This window comes from Hyla sarda, chromosome 10, assembly GCF_029499605.1.
Source record: "Hyla sarda isolate aHylSar1 chromosome 10, aHylSar1.hap1, whole genome shotgun sequence".
Taxonomy (NCBI): Eukaryota; Metazoa; Chordata; class Amphibia; order Anura; family Hylidae; genus Hyla; species Hyla sarda.
Window position 1 is genome coordinate 66,193,755 of NC_079198.1, and position 20,087 is coordinate 66,213,841.

The window sequence follows — 20,087 nt, forward strand, 5'->3', positions numbered from 1 at the left end:
TGTTGGCCATTACCGGCGGGTCCCCAGCTGCTAGCAACAGTGTATGACGCGAGCACCGCTCCGATGCTCGCGGTCATACACAGGACGTAAATGTACGTCCTGGTGCGCGAAGTACCGCCAAGCCAGGACGTACATTTACGTCCGTGGTCGTTAAGGGGTTAAAACGGTTTTTAATCTGTTTAGAACAGAACCGAAACGGGGGAAAGAAAAAAAACACACAGGCACAGACGGCAGTATACAGAGATTTATCAAAACCTGTCCAGAGGGAAAGTTGCTGAGTTGCCCATAGCAACCAATCAGATCGCTTATTTCATTTTTTTTTTTTTTTTTTTTTTTTTTTTTTTTAAAGGAGAAATGAAAGACGTGATCTGATTGGTGGCTTTGAGCAACTTTCCCTCTGGACAGGTTTTTGATAAATTTCCCCCTATGTTTCCCATCGCAAACAGAGTTCAGCTTTCATTTCTCCAGCGCAGATGTGGAGAAGAAAGCTTTGCTCTGATTGGTCGCTCTGGGCGGCATTATTAGACAATTTACATACAGGAGACCCTATGGCCACCTCGTCCAGTCATGTTGTCACCAGATATAAACACATAGGGGGAGATTTATCAAAACCTGTGCAGAGGAAAAGTTGCCCAGTTGCCCATAGCAACCAATCAGATCGCTTCTTTCATTTTGTAGAGGCCTTGTGAAAGATGAAAGAAGCGATCTGATTGGTTGCTATGGGCAACTGAGCAGCTTATGATAAATCTCACCCTTTATCAGCCATTCCAGGCTCAATGTACCCTCCAGTCCACAGTGCTGATGGTTACCACTAGGGGGCACTGCTTGTGAAAGGGCAGCACATAGTGAGATGTCTATAACAGCTCCTATACCAGTGTTTCCCAACCTGGGTGCCTCCAGCTGTTTCAAAGCTACAACTCCCAGCATGCCCGGACAACCAACTGCTGTCCAGGCATGCTGGAAGTTGTAGCTTTGTAACAGCTGGAGGCACACCGGTTGGGAAACCCTGTCCTATACATTAACCCTGGGCAGTATACTGGCACTTCTGTTAGTCACATGTCTATATAGAGACTGGTGAAGGTGAATATGTTGGCCTCCATTATAACAGCCCCATAACATTGGCCCCTATGAGCCCAGCACTTCCCCTTCCTATAACAATGCCTGTCCCTCTCCTGTATCAGGTGTGAGGCAGATAACATCTCACAGCCTCCAGTAACCAGATACAACCCGCATCCCCCAGCAGGACTTCAGGGAACACACATCCCCGCCCAAACGGAATACATAGCACGGTGTCCGCTCACGCTGCTTCCCTGCACAATACTGTTCCCTCCCCCCTATCCCACGGCATGAAATGGAGCATCCTGTCCTCTCCCCACTGACGCCTATAGCCCAGGAAGAGCCCAAAAATAAATATAGGGTCGGTTTTAATACCAGACCACACACAGATCTATCAGACATGTTCCCAGCCTACTCAACAAACATTACTATCGACACCTACTGTAAATGGTATCGTCCATGTTCAGGAAGACGATAAGTCCGGAGACTCGGAGACCGGAAATCACGACTTCTCGTCAGCAGATTCCTCCGGTACCGAGTAACGCTCTACGCGACCGGTTCCGATAATCCTCCTTCCCCACCGTTCTCTAACCGGCTCGCCTTCATCAGGCAGACCACCCCCGATACCAGTCTCCTCTAGACTCCACCCACTGCCTCCATAGCAGCGGCCCGCAGTCCCCGCCCAATCGGGTAACCGACGGAACAATCATCCAATTACGTCGCGATAATACTCGGGGTCTGGCATTTCTTGGGCGGGGCAATAGGGACCTCTTTGTTTCAAGGTTGTCCATTTATTGATTGACATGGTGCTTGGCCAATCCTAGGCTCGGTCTGAGCAAAAGAGGCGGGACAGTGAGTTGAAGGACAAGACCATTGGCCAATAGGCTCTAGGCTCTTTTTTAGAGCCAGTAGAGAAGCCCAATAGAGGTGGATAAGGGCGGGGAAACCAAAGAGAGCCCTAAAGGAAATGCTGATGGAATTTATCATAAGTGCAATGTCTGCAACTACAGCGTAACAGCGTGTGGAGGTTCCTCATGTAACCCGTGTGATGTCAGCACTGCCAGGAACTACACAGAGTGCTGAAGTGGCATAACTACAGACAGCCACCTGTATTATGGTCAATTGAAATGTTATATATATATATATATATATATATATATATATATATATACACACACACACACACTCGCATTGGCCTCTTTATTAGGTACACCTTGCCAGTACTGGGATGGACCCCTGTCTGCCCCCATTCTTAGTGGCATACTTTCTACAAGGTGCTGTCCATATAGACATGATGGCATTATGCAGTTGCTGCAGATTTGTCTTTTTATATGATGAGAATCTCCACATTTTACCATATCTGAAAGGCTCTCTATTGCAGTGGTTCTCAACCTGGGGTACAAGTACCCCCAGGGGTACTTAGCAGTTGTCCAGGGGGTACTTGGAAAAAAAAATCAGTAATGGCAGCCACATCCACTGGTTACTGGTCTGGACCACTTTGAAAGAAATGGTAGTCTGACGTCACTGCACTGAGGAGCAGGAGGAAGGGGAAGTGCGGGCACTGGGCAGCTGTGGGCAGTAACTTCCATCAGCTTTGTTGCTTCACTGCCCCTGCAGACCGGGGACCTACTGCTATGAGCCATAGGAATAGGTCCCCAGACCTGAGGAGCAGTGGAGCACCAAAGCGGGACAGTATGGTGGCTTACAACTATATATGGGACTGAAATAAAAAGGATGGAGAAGCGCTCCACTGTGAAGGACAATAGACAAAAGAAGGTGAGCCCCTGATAATAGAGAAACTCACCAGATGATGTTGTGCTATAGAGGCACAACGCTCTAGCAGGCATGTAATCCTTTCGGATGGTTGGGATGGAGACTCCACCTGGATATCCACCTAGGACTGCAGCTTATCCCGCCCTTGGCTAGGCATAGGGAACATGAAGTGGAAAATGTGCACTTTTTGTGGTGCACAGGTAATAGGGATATTACAGCCCTGTCCACAACCAAGGTATAAGATGAAAGTATTTATTACATGTAACGCGTTTCAAGGACGCTCCGTCCTCTTCCTCAGACGGAGCGTCTGAGGAAGAGGACGGAGCGTCCTTGAAACGCGTTACATGTAATAAATACTTTCATCTTATACCTTGGTTGTGGACAGCACTGTAATATCCCTATTACCTGTGCACCACAAAAAGTGCACATTTTCAACTATATATGGGGGCAGTTTGGGGGCCTACAGCTATATTTGGGGGCACAGAGGGGACCTAACAACTTTATGGGGACGCAAAGTGGGTATTATTACTGTGTGTGACAATAAACATGGGGAGTTTGTTAATAGGTAAGTATTGTACTGCAGAAAGGAGCCTAAAATGTTTGTTTGGCTGGTTCTGTGGAGAAGTTTTGTATGGGACAAATCTTAATGGCGGTCTAGGCCAGATAAGGAAAAAAAGAAAAGTTAACAACTCCGGTTAGAGAAGACATCGCCTGTAAATCGGGGGATGGGGGAGATAGGGAGAGGAACAGGGGGCCTGTTATAGGGGAAAGTAAAGCATATGACATATACTGAGTAAGAAAGTGTCCGGCACTCCTGGAATGTGGGTAAAACACAGCTTGCTTTATTGAATTATAGGACCGACGTCACATACAGAAATCTGGTCTGACGCGTTTCACGCTCTCTGGAGCTTAATCGTAGACTGACAAACATTACAAACCATGCCATTAAAATACATAGACGTGAAGTCACATGACTCATTACTAGGGTGACCACATTTCCTAACTGAGAAAAAGAAGTGGAGGGGGTCCAGCTCCTGGGTGGAGGTATCCAGTAAAACTTAACCTTTAATGGCAACTAGTTAAAACATGGAAAATCGCCACAAGGTGGCAGGTGACATGTCACTTAAAAACAAAAGGGGGGTGAAACGCCGACGCGTTTCGAGCAGTTGCTCTTAGTCATGGACTAAGCCATGACTAAGAGCAACTGCTCGAAACGCGTCGGCGTTTCACCCCCCTTTTGTTTTTAAGTGACATGTCACCTGCCACCTTGTGGCGATTTTCCATGTTTTAACTAGTTGCCATTAAAGGTTAAGTTTTACTGGATACCTCCACCCAGGAGCTGGACCCCCTCCACGTCTTTTTCTCAGTTCCACGGGGAGTGGCGGCTCCCTGTCTCCGTGCTCCGGGACTATTGCCTGATGCTTGACACATATGGACTTTGGTGAGCTGATCAACTCCTTTTTGTTTCTCTACTACATTTCCTAACTGCCATTCAGGGACACTTACTTTCACAAGTGCATTTCGTCAAACTTATACGTCAAACATATCTGGGCATTGGGCATTATATGTGGAGGCACAGGACAGCCCCCCCCCCCTGACATATCTCCCTGACTTATAATGCCCCCTGTCCTTTGCCCCTCACATATAATGCCCCTTGTCCTGTGCCCCTCACATATAATGCCCCCTGAGGGGGCAGGACAGGGGGCATTATATGTGAGGGGCACAGGACATGGGGTATTATATATGAGGGGCACATGACAAAGGGGCATTATATGTGAGGGGCACAGGACATGGGGCATTATATGAGAGGGGCATTATATGTGAGGGGCACATGTCAGGGGGCATTATATGTGGGGGCACATGATGGGGCATTATGTGAGGGGCACATGACAGGGGGGCATTATATGTGAGGGGCACAGGACAGGGGGTATTATAAGTGTTGGGCACATGACTTTGGGTATTATAAGTAAGCGGCAAATGTCAGGGGGGCATTATTTGTGCATTATATGGGAACATGACAGGGGGGCCCCTGTCATGTGCCCCCACATATAATGCCCCCTGACATGTGCCCCTCACATATAATGCCCCCCTGTCATATGCCCCCCACATATAATGCCCCCCTGACATGTGCCCCTGACTTATAATGCCCCCTGTCCTGTGCCCCTCACATATAATGCCGCATGGCCTGTGCCCCTCACATATAATGTCCCCCTGACATGTGCCCCTCACATATAATGCCCCCTGGGGGGGCAGGACAGGGGGCATTATATGTGAGGGGCACATGTCAGGGGGTCATTATATGTGAGGGGCACAGGACATGGGGTATTATATATGAGGGGCACATGACAGTGGGGGGTCCTGCGATGTGCCCCCACATATAATGCCCCCCTGACATGTGCCCCTCACTTATAATTTGCCCCTCTCACTTATAATTTGCTCCCCCTCCCCTTTCTCACACCAGTCACCTTTCTCACACGCTGCAGCTGCTCCATTCCTGCATTCAGTGAGAGCCGCGGGGACGTGATCTCCGGGCTCACTGATTGCAGGAATGGAGCAGCCGCGGCTAGTGATAGAAAGGTGACGGGTGTGAGAAAGGGGTGGTGGAGCGGGACAGCCAACAGCTCCCGCTCCACCATGCTATAGTACAGGAGGGGAGGCAACAATCTCGGGGGGGGGGGGGGGGGGCAATTGCCCCGTTGCCCCCCCCCCCCTGGATCCGCCACTGGTCACAGCACAGCAGCGGACGGCGGCTCACGGGCTCAGATCATTCCGGGACACTGCATTGTCCCGGAATGAGGGTGACCGGGACCCTGGACAGACTCTCCAAATGCAGGACTGTCCCGGGCGATCCGGGACACGTGGTCACCCTACTCATGACATCATTGGTATAAAATCAAGGCAATTGGAAAACCAGAGTGGGAATTATATACATTTACATGACTTAGACCATAGTTCACGCTTATATGGGCAGCAGGACAAAACCGCATATATATATAAATTCAATTGATTGTATGCACTGCAACACTATATAATAATGATATACTAAAAAATCTATCTATCTATCTATCTATCTATCTATCTATCTATATATATATATATATATATATATAGATCTTCCTCCACAAGGAAACAGCACCCAACACCAGGTCCAGGTAAAGTGCAAGCTACAGGGTCTTTATTGCATCAAGAGAGACAATGCGACGTTTCGGCTAACAAGCCTTTTTCAAGCATGAAAAAGGCTTGTTAGCCGAAACGTCGCATTGTCTCTCTTGATGCAATAAAGACCCTGTAGCTTGCACTTTACCTGGACCTGGTGTTGGGTGCTGTTTCCTTGTGGAGGAAGATCTATGTGGATCCAGTGTGGCACACTGGGGGTTACACTGCACCACACCTGAGCAATCCTGTGCTGGAGTTCCCATAGTGACCTCTATATATATATATATATATATATATATATATATATATATATATATATATATATATGTAATGTGCAGTACATGTCATCAGACATCTTCAAAAACAAGACTAAACAAGATAAAGGTATGGGCCCTCATTTACTATTGCAAACTCGACATGTCTTGTTGGGTTGTGCGCCAGATTCTGTGCCAGAATTTGTGCCAGAATTGAAAAAAAAAAAAACGACTAACTCTTCATTTTACTAAGACAACCCGAAAAAGATGCATGGCAGCCGGGAAAAGGGGGCGTGGTCACAACATTTTCACAAAAACCCAACATATTTATGTTAGGGCTCTATCCTCCACTGCCGGCAGTGCCGCGGTTCGCATTGCGGGATGCGCCCGCATGCGAACCCCAGTCTGCCACTTACCTTCTGGATCCCGCTGGCCCTTCACCTCACATTGTGGGGCTCGCTCGCTCACTTGCTTGCTGCCCATCTCAGCCAGCACATGCGTCCCCGCCTCCTAGGCCGCACACTGGCTTTTTTAAATTTAAAGGGCCAGTGCACCATTAATTGGTGCATGTGTCAAACCTACCCTTTTTAGTTACGCCACTTCCTCCTGTTCCCTTCGGGATCTTTGTGCTCTAGTTGCCAAGAGAAAGCATTTATATTGTGTCTTGCCTTGCTGTGTATCTGATCCCTTGCTACATTTACTTACCTTGCTCCTGTGCCACCTGCCTTCTGTCTTCCTGCTACTGATAGGGATGACCCTTTTTTTTCTAATGACTGATCAATATATTAATATTAAAATGCCATTGCTGCTGGAAAAATATCTGTTCCCCTACCCTTTAACCCAGATATAATGCTACATACAAAACATTTCATCTTATCGCTTTGCCCTTTCACTAAGACTAGAGCCTTGAGATGGAGACTCTGAATACAGGACGTCTAAACATTGGACTTCGTAGAAAGATGAAGAAATCTCAAGCTAGATGCCTTGCAAGATAAGACTTATGCTACGCCACAAATGACTAAATCAGCATATAGAATGATGCATAGTTTTATCCTTCAACCTAGAATGTTATCTTCTCGTGACTCTGGACCGAGGCCTTGCCATGACGCCATGGAAAGACTAAACATCTGATGAGCAGAGAACTTTTTCCAAGAAATTAATGGGCACTAGATATGCTAAAATATATGGACGCAATATTTGAACAACTAACCAAACTGTAACATATTAATTGTGATGTCATAATCAATCCTCCTACTTTGCACAATGTTAAAACCAACTGTTTCTTCCTGAATAAAAAGAGAACTCTTTTGGGAGCAGCAGAGCTTCCTGCCAAGAAAGAGTGTATACAAACATATCCTGTGTGGTGTATATCTTTTTGTGTCGATACTTGGCAAAGTGTGTAGCAGCCCGGTCAATCACATTTGAAAGACCCCACTCGATCCATCCTTAACACTATGTGACCTGACCTTGTTTCATTGCCACCTGTCCTGACCTCCTGCCAAGTCCTGACTACGCCCGTGCCTCATCCTTCCTGTGCCTTGTTATACCTCGGCAGCCTGTGGGAACGAGTTGTATCAGGGATAGCGACCTAGGTGCCACCTGCCTCAGCAAGTCCGTCCTGCTTTGCGTCGGGTTCTGGTGAAAACCAGCGGCACTTTAGACTCCGCTCCCTGGTATGGTCCAAGCCATCTTCCTCACAGGTCAGTGGATCCACCTACCTAAGCCTTTACAGTAACATGCTGCTATGGATCCTGCCAAAGTACCTTTGCCCAGTGTTTCTGATCTCTTGGCAATTGTCACACAGCAGTCCATGCAGATTGAGCAGCAAGCACAGCAGTTGTCTCAGCTTACCGCACTGATACAGCAGTTTCTTACCTCACAACAGCCTCAACCGGCTTCTGTGGAACCTTCAGTGTCCTCTGCTCCAGTGGCTTATGGTGGCTCCAAGATTCGTTTATCTCTGCCTTCCAAGTATGACGGAGATCCCAAGTTGTGTAGAGGTTTTGTCACTCTATGCATCTGAAACTCTTGGCTGACCAGTTCCCTATGGAATGTGCTAAAGTGGCATTCGTCATCAGTCTTCTCTCTGGCCTGGGCTACTCCTCTTTGGGATCGTAATGATCCGGTGTCTGCAAACCTCCAGTCCTTCCTCGCAGAATTTCCCAATGTCTTTGAAGAACCGGCACGGGCTTCCTCTACTGAAAGAGCCCTGTTGAATCTCTCAAGGTAACTCTTCTGTAGGGGATTATGCGTACAGTTCCGCATCCTGGCATCCAAACTGGCTTGAAATGATGAGGCCTTGGGCACTACCTTCAAAAAAGGACTTACTAGTAGAATCAAGTACACCCTGGCTGCACGAGACCTTCTGACTTCCCTGAGTGACCTAATCAACCTGGCCACTTAAATTGTTGTACGATTTTCTGAGAGACACGAAGAGCTTCATTACGAAAGAGAACTTGTCCGTACATGTCAATTTCCTCGCCTGGCACCTGTGTTCTAGCGACCGCTACATTCTTCTCCAACGCCTTTAGTAGAAGAGCCTATGCAAGTGGATCGGACTAGATATTTTTCACAGGAGAGGTCTTGTCGTCGTGAGGAGAATTTGTGTCTTTACTGTGCCAGTTCGGATCACTTCCCCAATTGCAGCCCTCACCAAAAAGAACAGCAACCCCAAGAACTGCTCCCCTGAGGCTGAGGAGGCCTTCTTTCGTTTAAAATTTGCCTTAGCTTCAGTGCCTGTTCTCACAAGACCTTATCCCGAAAAGCCGTTCTTTTTGGAGGTTGACAAATCTTCCGTAGGAGCTGGCACAGTTTTAACTCAGAAAACCCCCAAGGGCAAGAATATGACGTGTGTTTTTTTTCTCCAAGACCTTTTCACCAGTGAAGAGGAATTACTCTATTGGCGATTGGGTACTCCTTGTTATAAAACTTGCCTTAGAAGAATGGCATCATCATTTGGAGGGTTCCTTACATCCAATCAGCATCTTTATGGATCACAAGAAACTTTTGTATCTTCAGTCACCCCAACGATTGATTCCTCGCCCGGCAGGTTAAATTTTATTCATTTCCCTCCTGCCTACAAGAACAATAGAGCCGATGCACTCTCCAGGTCCTCAGATGTGGTTGGTTAGGATTCCACTCCTCATCATATTATTCCTCCTGAGTGTTTGGTTCCTGTAGCACCTGCAGTCCTCCAGCATGCTCCGTCCTGAAGATCCTTTGTGCCACCTCTATTGAGACGCAGAGTGCTAAGCTGGGGTCACTCTTCCTTGGTTGCTGGCCATTCCGGTGTGCGGAAGTCTTTTCAGTTAATCTCTTGGCATTATTGGTGGCCCCACCTCAAATGAGATGTTACAGACTTTGTCAGTTCCTGTGCTACCTGTGCTCAAGACAAGACTCCTAGGCAGAGACATCTTACGAGCCGGAGGAGAATATACTGGACCGTTACTTCAGAACTTTTTAGGACCCAAAAAGAGGGGAAGACCCAAGGGGGGGTTACTGTTAGGGCTCTGCCCCCCGCTGCCGGCAGTGCCGCGGTTCGCATTGCGGGATGCGCCCGCATGCGAACCCTGGATTGCCACTTACCTTCCATCCCATGGTCCCGCTCTGTTCCTCTTCTCGGCCGGCACGAGTCCTGGCTATGTCCTCATCCTTCCTTTGCCTCGTTATACCTCTGCTGCCTGTGGGGACGAATCGTATCAGGGGTAGTGACCTGGGTGCTGCCTGCCGCAGCAAGTCCATCCCACTTTGCAGCGGGCTCTGGTGAAAACCAGCGGCACCTTAGACTCCGCTCCCTGGTACGGCCAGGGCCATCTTCCTCACAGGTCAGTGGATCCACCTACCTAAGCCATTACAATTAACTAAGGTTTCCACAGGAAAATGTAGTGGATTTGAGCTGAGGAAAACCCTACAGATCAGAGCATGTGTAAAAAAAAAAGGGAAATGCAGGGAAAGTGGAAAATGTAGGGAAACCTTAGTAAATACAGTGGAACAAAAATTGTAGGGAAATAAAAGAAGAACCTACATTCCACTCTTAGTTAATCAGGGCCATTATATTTGTTCTACTCGGTCATACTTATAATTACTGCAGATGCTATGTACTGCTGGCCAAATGGGTAGAATCTAACGTGTAAAAAACCTATAAAAAAGTTTTCCTATTTATTTTTGCTTGTTTATTACTTATTTTTAGTTCCTTAATTATTTGGAATATTAGCATTATATTATTTGTTTATAAAACTTTTTATATGGATGGTTGGACCGCTGTCACGTACCATCTACACATTATGAGCATGTTACAATTAGATCTAACCTTTTATTGAGGCTCTGGGGGTACCTGGTTTCCAAGAGAAACAACCAATATGTTTGCCTATTATAAAGTCTCCTCCTCAGGTCTCCTCCTCTGGGTCCTAATCTCACTTTTTCTACACCTGATATTTTTAAGGACCTTGTGTCTCCCGCATGGTTGTCTCTGAAGTGTTTTGACAACATAGATATGCCCACTCCGTTCCCCTTGAAATCCGCAAGGGGTTTTCTGAAGCGAGTTATGAGAGAATTGCTCGTGCAATTCAGGTATAGTGCACATTACATGTCACACAGGTAGCCACGTACACGAATGATTTAGTATTACAATTCAAGTATTCTCTTATGGGGTAGCTTTTCCCTGTGTGGCATTTTTGGTGAGATCCATGAAACCGCATTTTATACATTTAGTGTGGCCACACCTCTAGTTTCTAGCTATATCTAACCAATTCAGTTTTTTTTTTGTGGTTTTCATATTGTACTCACTTTTATGGGCACTACTAAACAGGCTAGGTGATAATGTAGATCCCAATGTTGGACCTCGCCAGGGTACTGTTGCTATTCCATCCACAACTATCTCTTTTAAAATGGGATCTGTTTCTAGAAATGGAGTGTACTTTTTTATGATGTTCTTAATTTGTCCAAAGGGAGTTACAAAAAAGGGAGTTACAAAGTTAGGATTTTTAGAAGGCGAGGACAAAAAAGCGAAAATGCAAAAAATAAAATTGGCTGTGTTCTTAACCTGTTGGGGATGGAGGGTGTAAAGGTACGCCCTGACGTCCTGGTACTTAAGGACGGAGGACTTACCTGTACGCCCTCCGGAACAGGATGCCTGCTGAAATAATTCGACAGGCATCCCATGACATCGCCCAGGGGGGTCCTTAGATCCCCCCCTATAATGGCAATCGCTGTGATTGGACGGTCTGACCGTTCAATGACAGCTTTTCCAAGCTGATTGGGTCTCTGGTGACCCGATCGCCCGGTAAATAAGGATGATCGGAGACAGCCCCAATCACCCTAAAGGATAGGAGCAAGGTGGCAGTGGTGCTACCTTCTCCTATCCCCTGCCATTGGTCGGTCAGTCCTGACCAACCAATGACAGGAGAGGGTGGGGGGGTCAAAATTCAAGTCAAAAGTGTGGCAAACTCACCGCTGCTGCTCAAACTCCCAGCGGGAAACTCGCTGTAAACCCCCGCCTGTGTGAATGTACCCTAAGAACACTACACTACACTACTCTTACATGAAATAAAGAGTAAAACACTAAATACACACACCCAAACACTGCCTCCCCCCCCCCATAAAAATTAAAAACGTATTGTAAGCCACGGTTTCCTAAACGGAACCTCCAGCTGTTGCAAAACAACAGTTCTCAGTATTGCCGGACGGCCATTGACTGTGCAGACATGCTGGGAGCTTTGCAACAGCTGGAGGCACCCTGTTTGTGAAACACTGCCATAGTGTATTTGTGGTGCAGGAGGCCATGCTTGCATCCGGGTCTGCCCCCATGTAAATCCCTAATTTAGGCCTCTAATGCGCATTGCACTCTCTAACTCAAGGCAACGGTTAAGTGCCACATATGGGATATTTCCGTACTCGGGATAAATTGTGTTACAAATTTTGGGGGTCTTTTTCTCATTTTACCACTTATGAAAAGGAAAAGTTGGGGGCTGCACCAGCCTGTTAGTGTACAACATTTTTTTTTTAAACTAACAGGCTGGTGTTGTCTCCCATACTTTTCATTCTCACAAGAGGTAAAAGGAGAAAAAGACCCCCAAAATTTGAAACGCAATTTCTCCTGAGTACAAAAAAATGTGGATGTAAAATGCTCTGCGGGTGCACAACAAGGCTCAGGAGTGAGAGCGGGGTGTGCATATAAGGCCTAAATTGGTGATTTGCACAGAGGTAGCTGATTTTACAGCGGTTCTGACATAAACGTAAAAAGAAAAACACCATGTGACCCCATTTTGGAAACGGCACCCCTCAAGGAACGTAACAAGTGGTATAGTGAGCCTTAACACCTCACAGATGTTTGAGGAATTTTCTTTAAAGTTGGACGTGAAAATGAAAAATGTTGGTGTTCGCCAAAATTTTTCATTTTCACAAGGGATAATAGATGAAAAAGTCCCCCAAAATTTGTAGCCCCGTTTCTTCTAAGTAAGAAAATTTCCCATATGTGGATGTAAAGTGTTCTGCAGGTGCACTACAGGGCTCAGAAGAGCAGAAGCAAAATTTGCTTTTTGGAGAAAGAATTTGGCTGGAATTGAAGGCCATGTGCATTTACAAAGCCCCCATGCTGCCAGAACAGTGGCCCCACATATGACCCCATTTTGGAAACTAAACCCCTCAAGTAATTTAATAAGGTGCCTGGCAGATTTTTTGAACAGTAGTCCGTAAAAATGAAAAAAAAAATGTTTTCATTTGCACAGCCCACTGCTCCAAAGATCTGTCAAACGCCAGTGGGATGTAAGTGCTCACTGCACCCCTTATTACATTCCATGAGGGGTGTAGTTTCTGAAATGGGGTCACATGTAGGGGGGGTCCACTGTTCTGGCACCATGGGGGCTTTGTAAACGCGACTTCTATTCCAAACAAATTCTCTCTCCAAAAGCACAATGGCGCTCCTTCTCTTCTGAGACCTCATATGGGATACTTCCTTACTTGGGAAAAATTGGGCTTAAAATTTTTGTGAAAATGAAAAATTTGGGGTAACACCAGCATTTCAATGTTAAAAATCAAATTTTTCATTTTTATGGCCCACTGTTGAAAAAACCTGTGAGGAATAACTACTCACTCTAACCCTTGTTATGTTCCTTGAGGGGAGTAATTTCCAAAATGGTTTCACATGTGGGGGGTTTCTGCTATCCTGGCACAATGAGAGCTTTGTAAACGCACATGGCCCCGAACTTCAATTCCAGCCAAATTCTCTTTATAAAAGCTTAAAGGGGTACTCCGGCGCTAAGACATCTTATCCCCTATCCAAAGCATAGCGGATAAGATGCCAGATCGTGGGGGTCCCGCCGCTGGGGACCCCCGTGATCTTCCACGCCGTACCCCGTTAGAATCAGCCCCCAGAGCGTGCTCTCTCTGGTTCTGATTACTGGCGATCACGGGACGGAGCATAGTGACGTCACGGCTCCGGCCCTGCATGACGTCACGCTCCGCCCCCTCAGCCCCCTCAATGCAAGCCTATGTATGGGGCGTAACAGCTGTCTCGCCCCCTCCCATAGGCTTGCATTGAGGGGGCAGAGCGTGACATCACACGGTGGCGGAGCCGTGACATCACTATGCTCAGTCCCCGTGATCGCCAGTAATCACACCCGGAGCGAGCACGCTCCGGGGGCTGATTCTAACAAGGTGCGGCGTGGAAGATCACAGGGGTCCCCAGCTGCGGGACCCCTGAGATCAGGCATCTTATACCCTATCGTTTGGATAGGGGAGAAGATGTCTTAGCGCCGGAGTACCCCTTTAATGGCGCTCCTTCTGTTCTGAGGGTTTTTTTTTCTGTTCTGGAACCCTGGGGACTTAACCCCTTAAAGGGTAGCTCCCACCATCACTTTTTTTCTTTTCTGTCCCTGCCTATTACCCATCTATCCCTAACCCCCTCCCTGCCTTTAATTTTTTTTTTTTACATATTAAAAATGCTTTTTTGTCTGCCTGGTAGTGTGCTCACTACCAGGCAGACTTCCCCAGCAGGCACCACGTCACTGATACCTGCTGGGGACGGCACTTCCGCCCGTAGTTCAGCTATACAGGGTGCCTCCAGCTTTTTCCCCACTGCAACTCCCAGCTTGCCCTGACATCTATTGGCTGTCAGGGCATGCTGGGAGTTGTAGTGGGGAAACAACTGGAGGCACCCTGTATAGGTGAACACCGGAGCACATCACCCGCCGCGCAGCCCGCCGTGCAGCCCGCAAACCCCCCCGCCCCCGGCCCGTCGCGCCACTCAACTCACTCCCCCTCCCTCTTAGTTCACCCAGAGTACCCCCTCCACAGCGCGCAGCCCGCAACCCCCCCCCCCCCCCCCCCCGGCGCTCCGCTCAACCCACTCCCCCTCAGTTCACCTATACAGTGTCCCTCCAGGCTTCCCCACTAAAACTCCCAGGGCATGCTGGGAGTTGTAGTGGGGGAACTGGAGGCATACTGTATAGGTGAACAGTATACATAATACAGTGAACATAATACTTTACCTTGTCCCCGAGCCTGCGCGCGTCTTCTTCCTTCAAAGCGCTCGCTCCCGCCTGTCTGATTGACAGGCGGGAGCGAGCACAGGAGTGATTGAATTTCGACTCGTTGCCAGGCTTCAACGAGTCGAAATTCAGTGGTGACGTCACTGCTGAATGCATTCGGCCACTAGGAGGGCGACCCCTAGTGGCCGAATTTAAAAGTGATTTTAAACTGTTTTAAAATCACTTTTTTTTTATTAAAGTATATTAGAGATATGTTGTAGTACTGAAGTACTACAACATATCAATTTTTTGTTTTCATGACAGTGCCCATTTAAGGACGCAGGGTTCTTCAGTTTTTGCATTTTAGTTTTATCCTCCTTACCTTTTAAAAATCATAACCCTTTCAATTTTCCACCTAAAAATCCATATTATGGCTTATTTTTTGCGTCAACAATTCTACTTTGCAGTGACATTAGTCATTTTACCCAAAAATCCATGGCGAAATGGAAAAAAAATTAATTCTTCGACAAAATCGAAGAAAGAACGCCATTTTGTAACTTTTGGGGGCTTCTGTTTCTACGCAGTGCATATTTTGGTAAAAATGACACCTTATCATTATTCTGTAGGTCCATACGGATAAAATGGTACCCTACTTATATAGGTTTAAATTTTTCCTACTTCTGGAAAAAATCATAACTACATGCAGGAAAATGTATACGTTTAAAAATGTCCTATTCTCACCCCATAACTTTTTTAATTTTTCCATGTACAAGGCGGTATGAGGGCTCATTTTTTGCACCGTGATCTGATGTTTTTATCGGTACCATTTTTGTTTTGATCTGACTTTTTGATCACTTTTTATTCATTTTTTAATGGTATAAAAAGTGACCAAAAATAAGCTTTTTGGGACTTAGGAATTTTTTTACGTGTACGCCATTGACCATGCGGTTTAATTTATGATATATTTTTATAGTTCGGACATTTACGCATGCGGCGATACCACATATGTTTATTTTTATTTACACTGTTTTATTTTTTTTATGGGAAAAGGGGGGTGATTCAAACTTTTATTAGGGAAGGGGTTAAATGATATTTATTAACACTTTTTTTTTGGCAATGTTATAGCTCCCATAGGGACCTATAACACTGCACACACTGATCTTTTACACAGATCACTGGCGTGTATTAACATGCCTTTGATCAGTGTTGATCAGTGGATCTCAGGCACGGAGCAGTCATTCGCCGATCGGACACCGAGGAGGCAGGTAGGGTCCCTCCAAGTGTCCTGTAAACTGTTCGGGACACCGCGATTTCACTGTGGCGGTCCCGAACAGCCAGACTGAGCAGCCGAGATAGTTTCACTTTCGCTTCAGACGCGGCGGTCAGCTTTGATCGCTGCATCTGAAGGGTTAATACAGGGCATCACCACGATCGGTGATGTCCTGTATTAGCCGTGGGTCCCGGCCATTGACGGCCGTCGGGACCGCCGCAGTGTGACGCGGCATATCGCGGGAGCCAGCAGAGGACGTAAATATACGTCCTTCGTCGTTAAAGGGGTACTCCGGTGGAAAACTTTTTTTTTTTTTTTTAAATCAACTTGTGCCAGAAAGTTAAACAGATTTGTAAATTACTTCTATTAAAAATTCTTAATCCTTCCAGTACTTATTTGCGGTTGTATACTACAGAGGAAATTTTTTTCTTTTTGCATTTCTTTTCTGTCACAACCACAGTGCTCTCTGCTATTAGCGGCTGTATACTTCAAACTGGAAGAATTAAGAATTTTTTATAGAAGTAATTTACAAATCTGTTTAACTTTTTGGTACCAGTTGATTAACCCCTTAACGACGCAGGACGTAAATGTACGTCCTGGTGACGTGGTACTTAACGCACCAGGACGTACATTTATGTCCTGAGCATAACCGCGGGCATCGGAGCAATGCCGACATCACGCGCGGCAGGTCCCGGCTGTGGATTGCAGCCAGGGACCCGCCGGTAATGGCGGACGCCCGCGTTCCCGCGGATGTCTGCCATTAACCCCTCAGATGCCGTGATCAATACCGATCACGGCATCTGCAGCATCGGCGATCCGATCATCCTGCACGGCAGACGGAGGTCCCCTCACCTGCCTCCACTGCCTTCCGGGAGTCTTCTGCTCTGATCTGCCTTCCCGCAGACCAGAGCAGAAGATCACCGATAACCCTGATCAGTGCTATGTCCTATACATAGCACTGAACAGGATTAGCAATCAAGTGATTTCTATAAATAGTCCCTTATGGGGACTATTAAAGTGTAAAAATAAAAGTAAAAAAAGTTAAAAAATTAAGTTAAAAAAATGTGAAAAACCCCCTCCCCCAATAAAAACGTAAATTGTCCCATTTTCCCTATTTTACCCCCAAAAAGTGTAAAAAAAATATTTTATATACATATTTGGTATCGCCGCGTGCGTACATATCCGAACTATTAAAATAAAATGTAAATGATCCCGTAGGGTGAACGGTGTGAACGTAAAAAAAAAAGTCCAAAATAGCTGCTTTTTTATAACATTTTATTCCCCAAAAAATTAATAAAAAATTTACTAAAAGTTTTGTATAAGCAAATATGGTATTAATAAATAGTACAGATCACGGTGCAAAAAATGAGCCCTCATACCACCGCTTATATGGAAAAATGAAAAAGTTATAGGTCTTCAAAATAGGGGGATTTTAAACGTACTAATTTGGTTAAAAAGTTTGCGATTTTTTTTAAGCGCAACAGTAGTAGAAAAGTGTATAATCATGGATATCATTTTAATCGTATTGACCCAGAGAATAAAAAACACATGTCATTTTTACCATAAATTGTACGGCGTGAAAACAAAACCTTCCAAAATGAGCAAAATTGCGGTTTTCTTTTTAATTTCCCCACACAAATAGTATTTTTTTGGTTGCTCCATACATTTTATGAGAAAGTGAGTGATGGCATTACAGCCGACAACTGGTCGCGCAAAAAACAAGCCCTCATACTAGTCTGTGGATGAAAATATAAAAGAGTTATGATTTTTTGAAGGGGAGGAGGAAAAAACGAAAACCTAAAAATAAAATTGTCCTTAAGGTCCAAATGGGCTGAGTCCTTAAGGGGTTAAAAAATAAATAAAAAAATAAAAGTTTTCCACCGGAGTACCCTTTAACCCCTTAAGGACCCAGCCAATTTTCAGTGTAGGACCCGGCCATTTTTTGCACATCTGACCACTGTCACTTTAAGCATTAATAACTCTTAGATGCTTTTACCTTTCATTCTAATTCCGTCCTTGTTTTTTTTTTTCGGGACATATTCTACTTAATGTTAGTGGGAACATTTTGCATTTTTTTTTAAAAATTGAAGCTCTCTGCTTATAAGGAAAATGGACATTCCAAATAAATGATATATTGATTCACATATACAACATGTCTACTTCATGATTGCATCATAACGTTGACATGTTTTTACTTTTGTAAGAGATCAGAGGGCTTCAAAGTTCAGCAGCAATTTTCCAATTTTTCACAACATTTTCAAAATTTAAATTTTTCAGGGACCAGTTCACATTTGAAGTGGATTTGAAGGGCCTTCATATTATAAATACCCCATAAATTACCCAATTTTAAAAACTGCACCCCTCAAAGTATTCAAAATGACATTCAAAAGGTTTGTTAACCCTTTAGGTGTTTCACAGGAATAGCAGCAAATTAAAGGAGAAAATTCAAAATCTTAATTTTTTACACTGGCATGTTCATGTACACCCAGTTATTGAATTTTTACAAGGGGTAAAAGGAGAGAAATCTTCGTAAAATGTGTAACTCAATTTCTCTCGAGTAAGGAAATACCTAACATGTGTATGTCAAGTGTTCGGCGGGCGCAGTAGAGAGCTCAGAAAGGAAGGAGCGACAGTGGGATTTTGGAGAGTGAATTTTTCTGAAATGGTTTTTGGGGGGCATGTGACATTTAAGAAGCCCTATGGTGCCAGAACAGCAAAAAAAAAAAAAACACATGGCATACTATTTTGGAAACTACACCCCTCAAGGCATGTAACAAGGGGTCCAGTGAGCCTTAACAGGTGTTTGACGACTTTTTGTTAAAGTTGGATGTGTAAATTATTATTTCTTTTAGTTCACTAAAATGCTAGTTTTCCCCCAAATAAAGGGATAATAGGAGAAAATTCCCCCCAAAATTTTAACCCCATCTCTTCTGAGTATGGAAATACTCCGTGTGTGGACATCAAGTGCTCTGCTGGCGCACTACAATGCTCAGAAGAGAATTGGAAAGCAAATTTTGCTGAAATGTTATCTGGGGGGCATGTCACATTTAAGAAGCCCTTATGGTGCCAGAACAGCAAGAAAAAACCCACATGGCATACTATTTTGGAAAGTACACCCCTCAAGGCACGTAACAAGGCGTCCAGAGAGCTTTAACACCCCACAGGTATTTGACGACTTTGGAAGTGTAAATTATTTTTTATAAAATTTTTCACTAAAATGCTGTTTTTTCCCCCAAATTTTGCATTTTTACAAGGGGTAATAGGAGAAATGTCCCCCAAAATGTGTAACCCCATCTTTTCTGAGTATGGAAATACCCCATGTGTGGACATCAAATGCTCTGCTGGTGCACTGCAATGCTCAGAAGAGGAGTCACATTTGGCTTTTGGAAAGCAAATTTTGTTGAAATGGGTTTTGGGGGGCATGTCCACTTTAGGAAGCCCCTATGGTGCCAGGACAGGAAAAAAAAAAAACACATGGCAACTATTTTGTAAACTACACCCCTCAAGGAACTTAACAAGGGTACAGTGAGCCTTAACACCCCACAGGTGTTTGACGACTTTTCGTTAAAGTTGGATGTGTAAATGATTATTTTTTTTCACTAAAATGCTGGTTTCCCCCAAATTTTACATTTTTACAAGCGGTAATAGGAGAAAATACCACCAGAATTTGCAATGTTTTTAAATTTAAATGTTCATTAAGTGGGATGTGAAAAGGAAACATTTTATTATTTTTAAACTCAAATGCTGGGGTTACCCCAAATTTTTCATTTTCACAAGTAGTAACAGGAGAAAATGTCACTGTAATTTTGTAAATACATTTCTTTGGAGTAAGGACATACATCATATCTGGACGTTAGGAGCTCTGCGGGTGCACACCGTTCTCTGAGGAGCAGGAGCGCAGTCAGGGTCCTTGAGCTTTTGCATTGTTACCTATGGAGCCAGAACAGTGGGACACCCCCTCAAGGGGCATTACATGGGGCAAATAGCTGGGGTAAACTAAGTAACTAAAGTGGGGTACAGTGGGACATAAAATCATAAAAAAGGTTGTGTTACCAGAATGCTGACCCAGAGCATAGCCAAAACTAAAAAATATGCCCACCCCAAATCCTATGC

At 45.2% G+C, this 20,087-nt stretch overlaps 1 protein-coding gene across 2 annotated transcripts in view; it reads right to left on the bottom strand.

Annotated features, from left to right (window-relative positions):
* Positions 1–20,087, bottom strand: part of CYTH2 (cytohesin 2) — a 177,620-nt gene that overhangs the window by 47,418 nt on the left and 110,115 nt on the right. Inside the window, exon 1 of one of the 2 annotated variants that reach the window (XM_056541854.1) lies at positions 1,499–1,850. The exons of the other annotated variant lie outside the window; for it this stretch is intronic. Coding sequence (XP_056397829.1) covers positions 1,499–1,517 — 19 coding nt within the window. The 5' untranslated portion in view covers positions 1,518–1,850. Of the gene's footprint in view, positions 1–1,498; positions 1,851–20,087 lie in introns of those variants that run through there. 2 annotated transcript variants of the gene reach the window in all.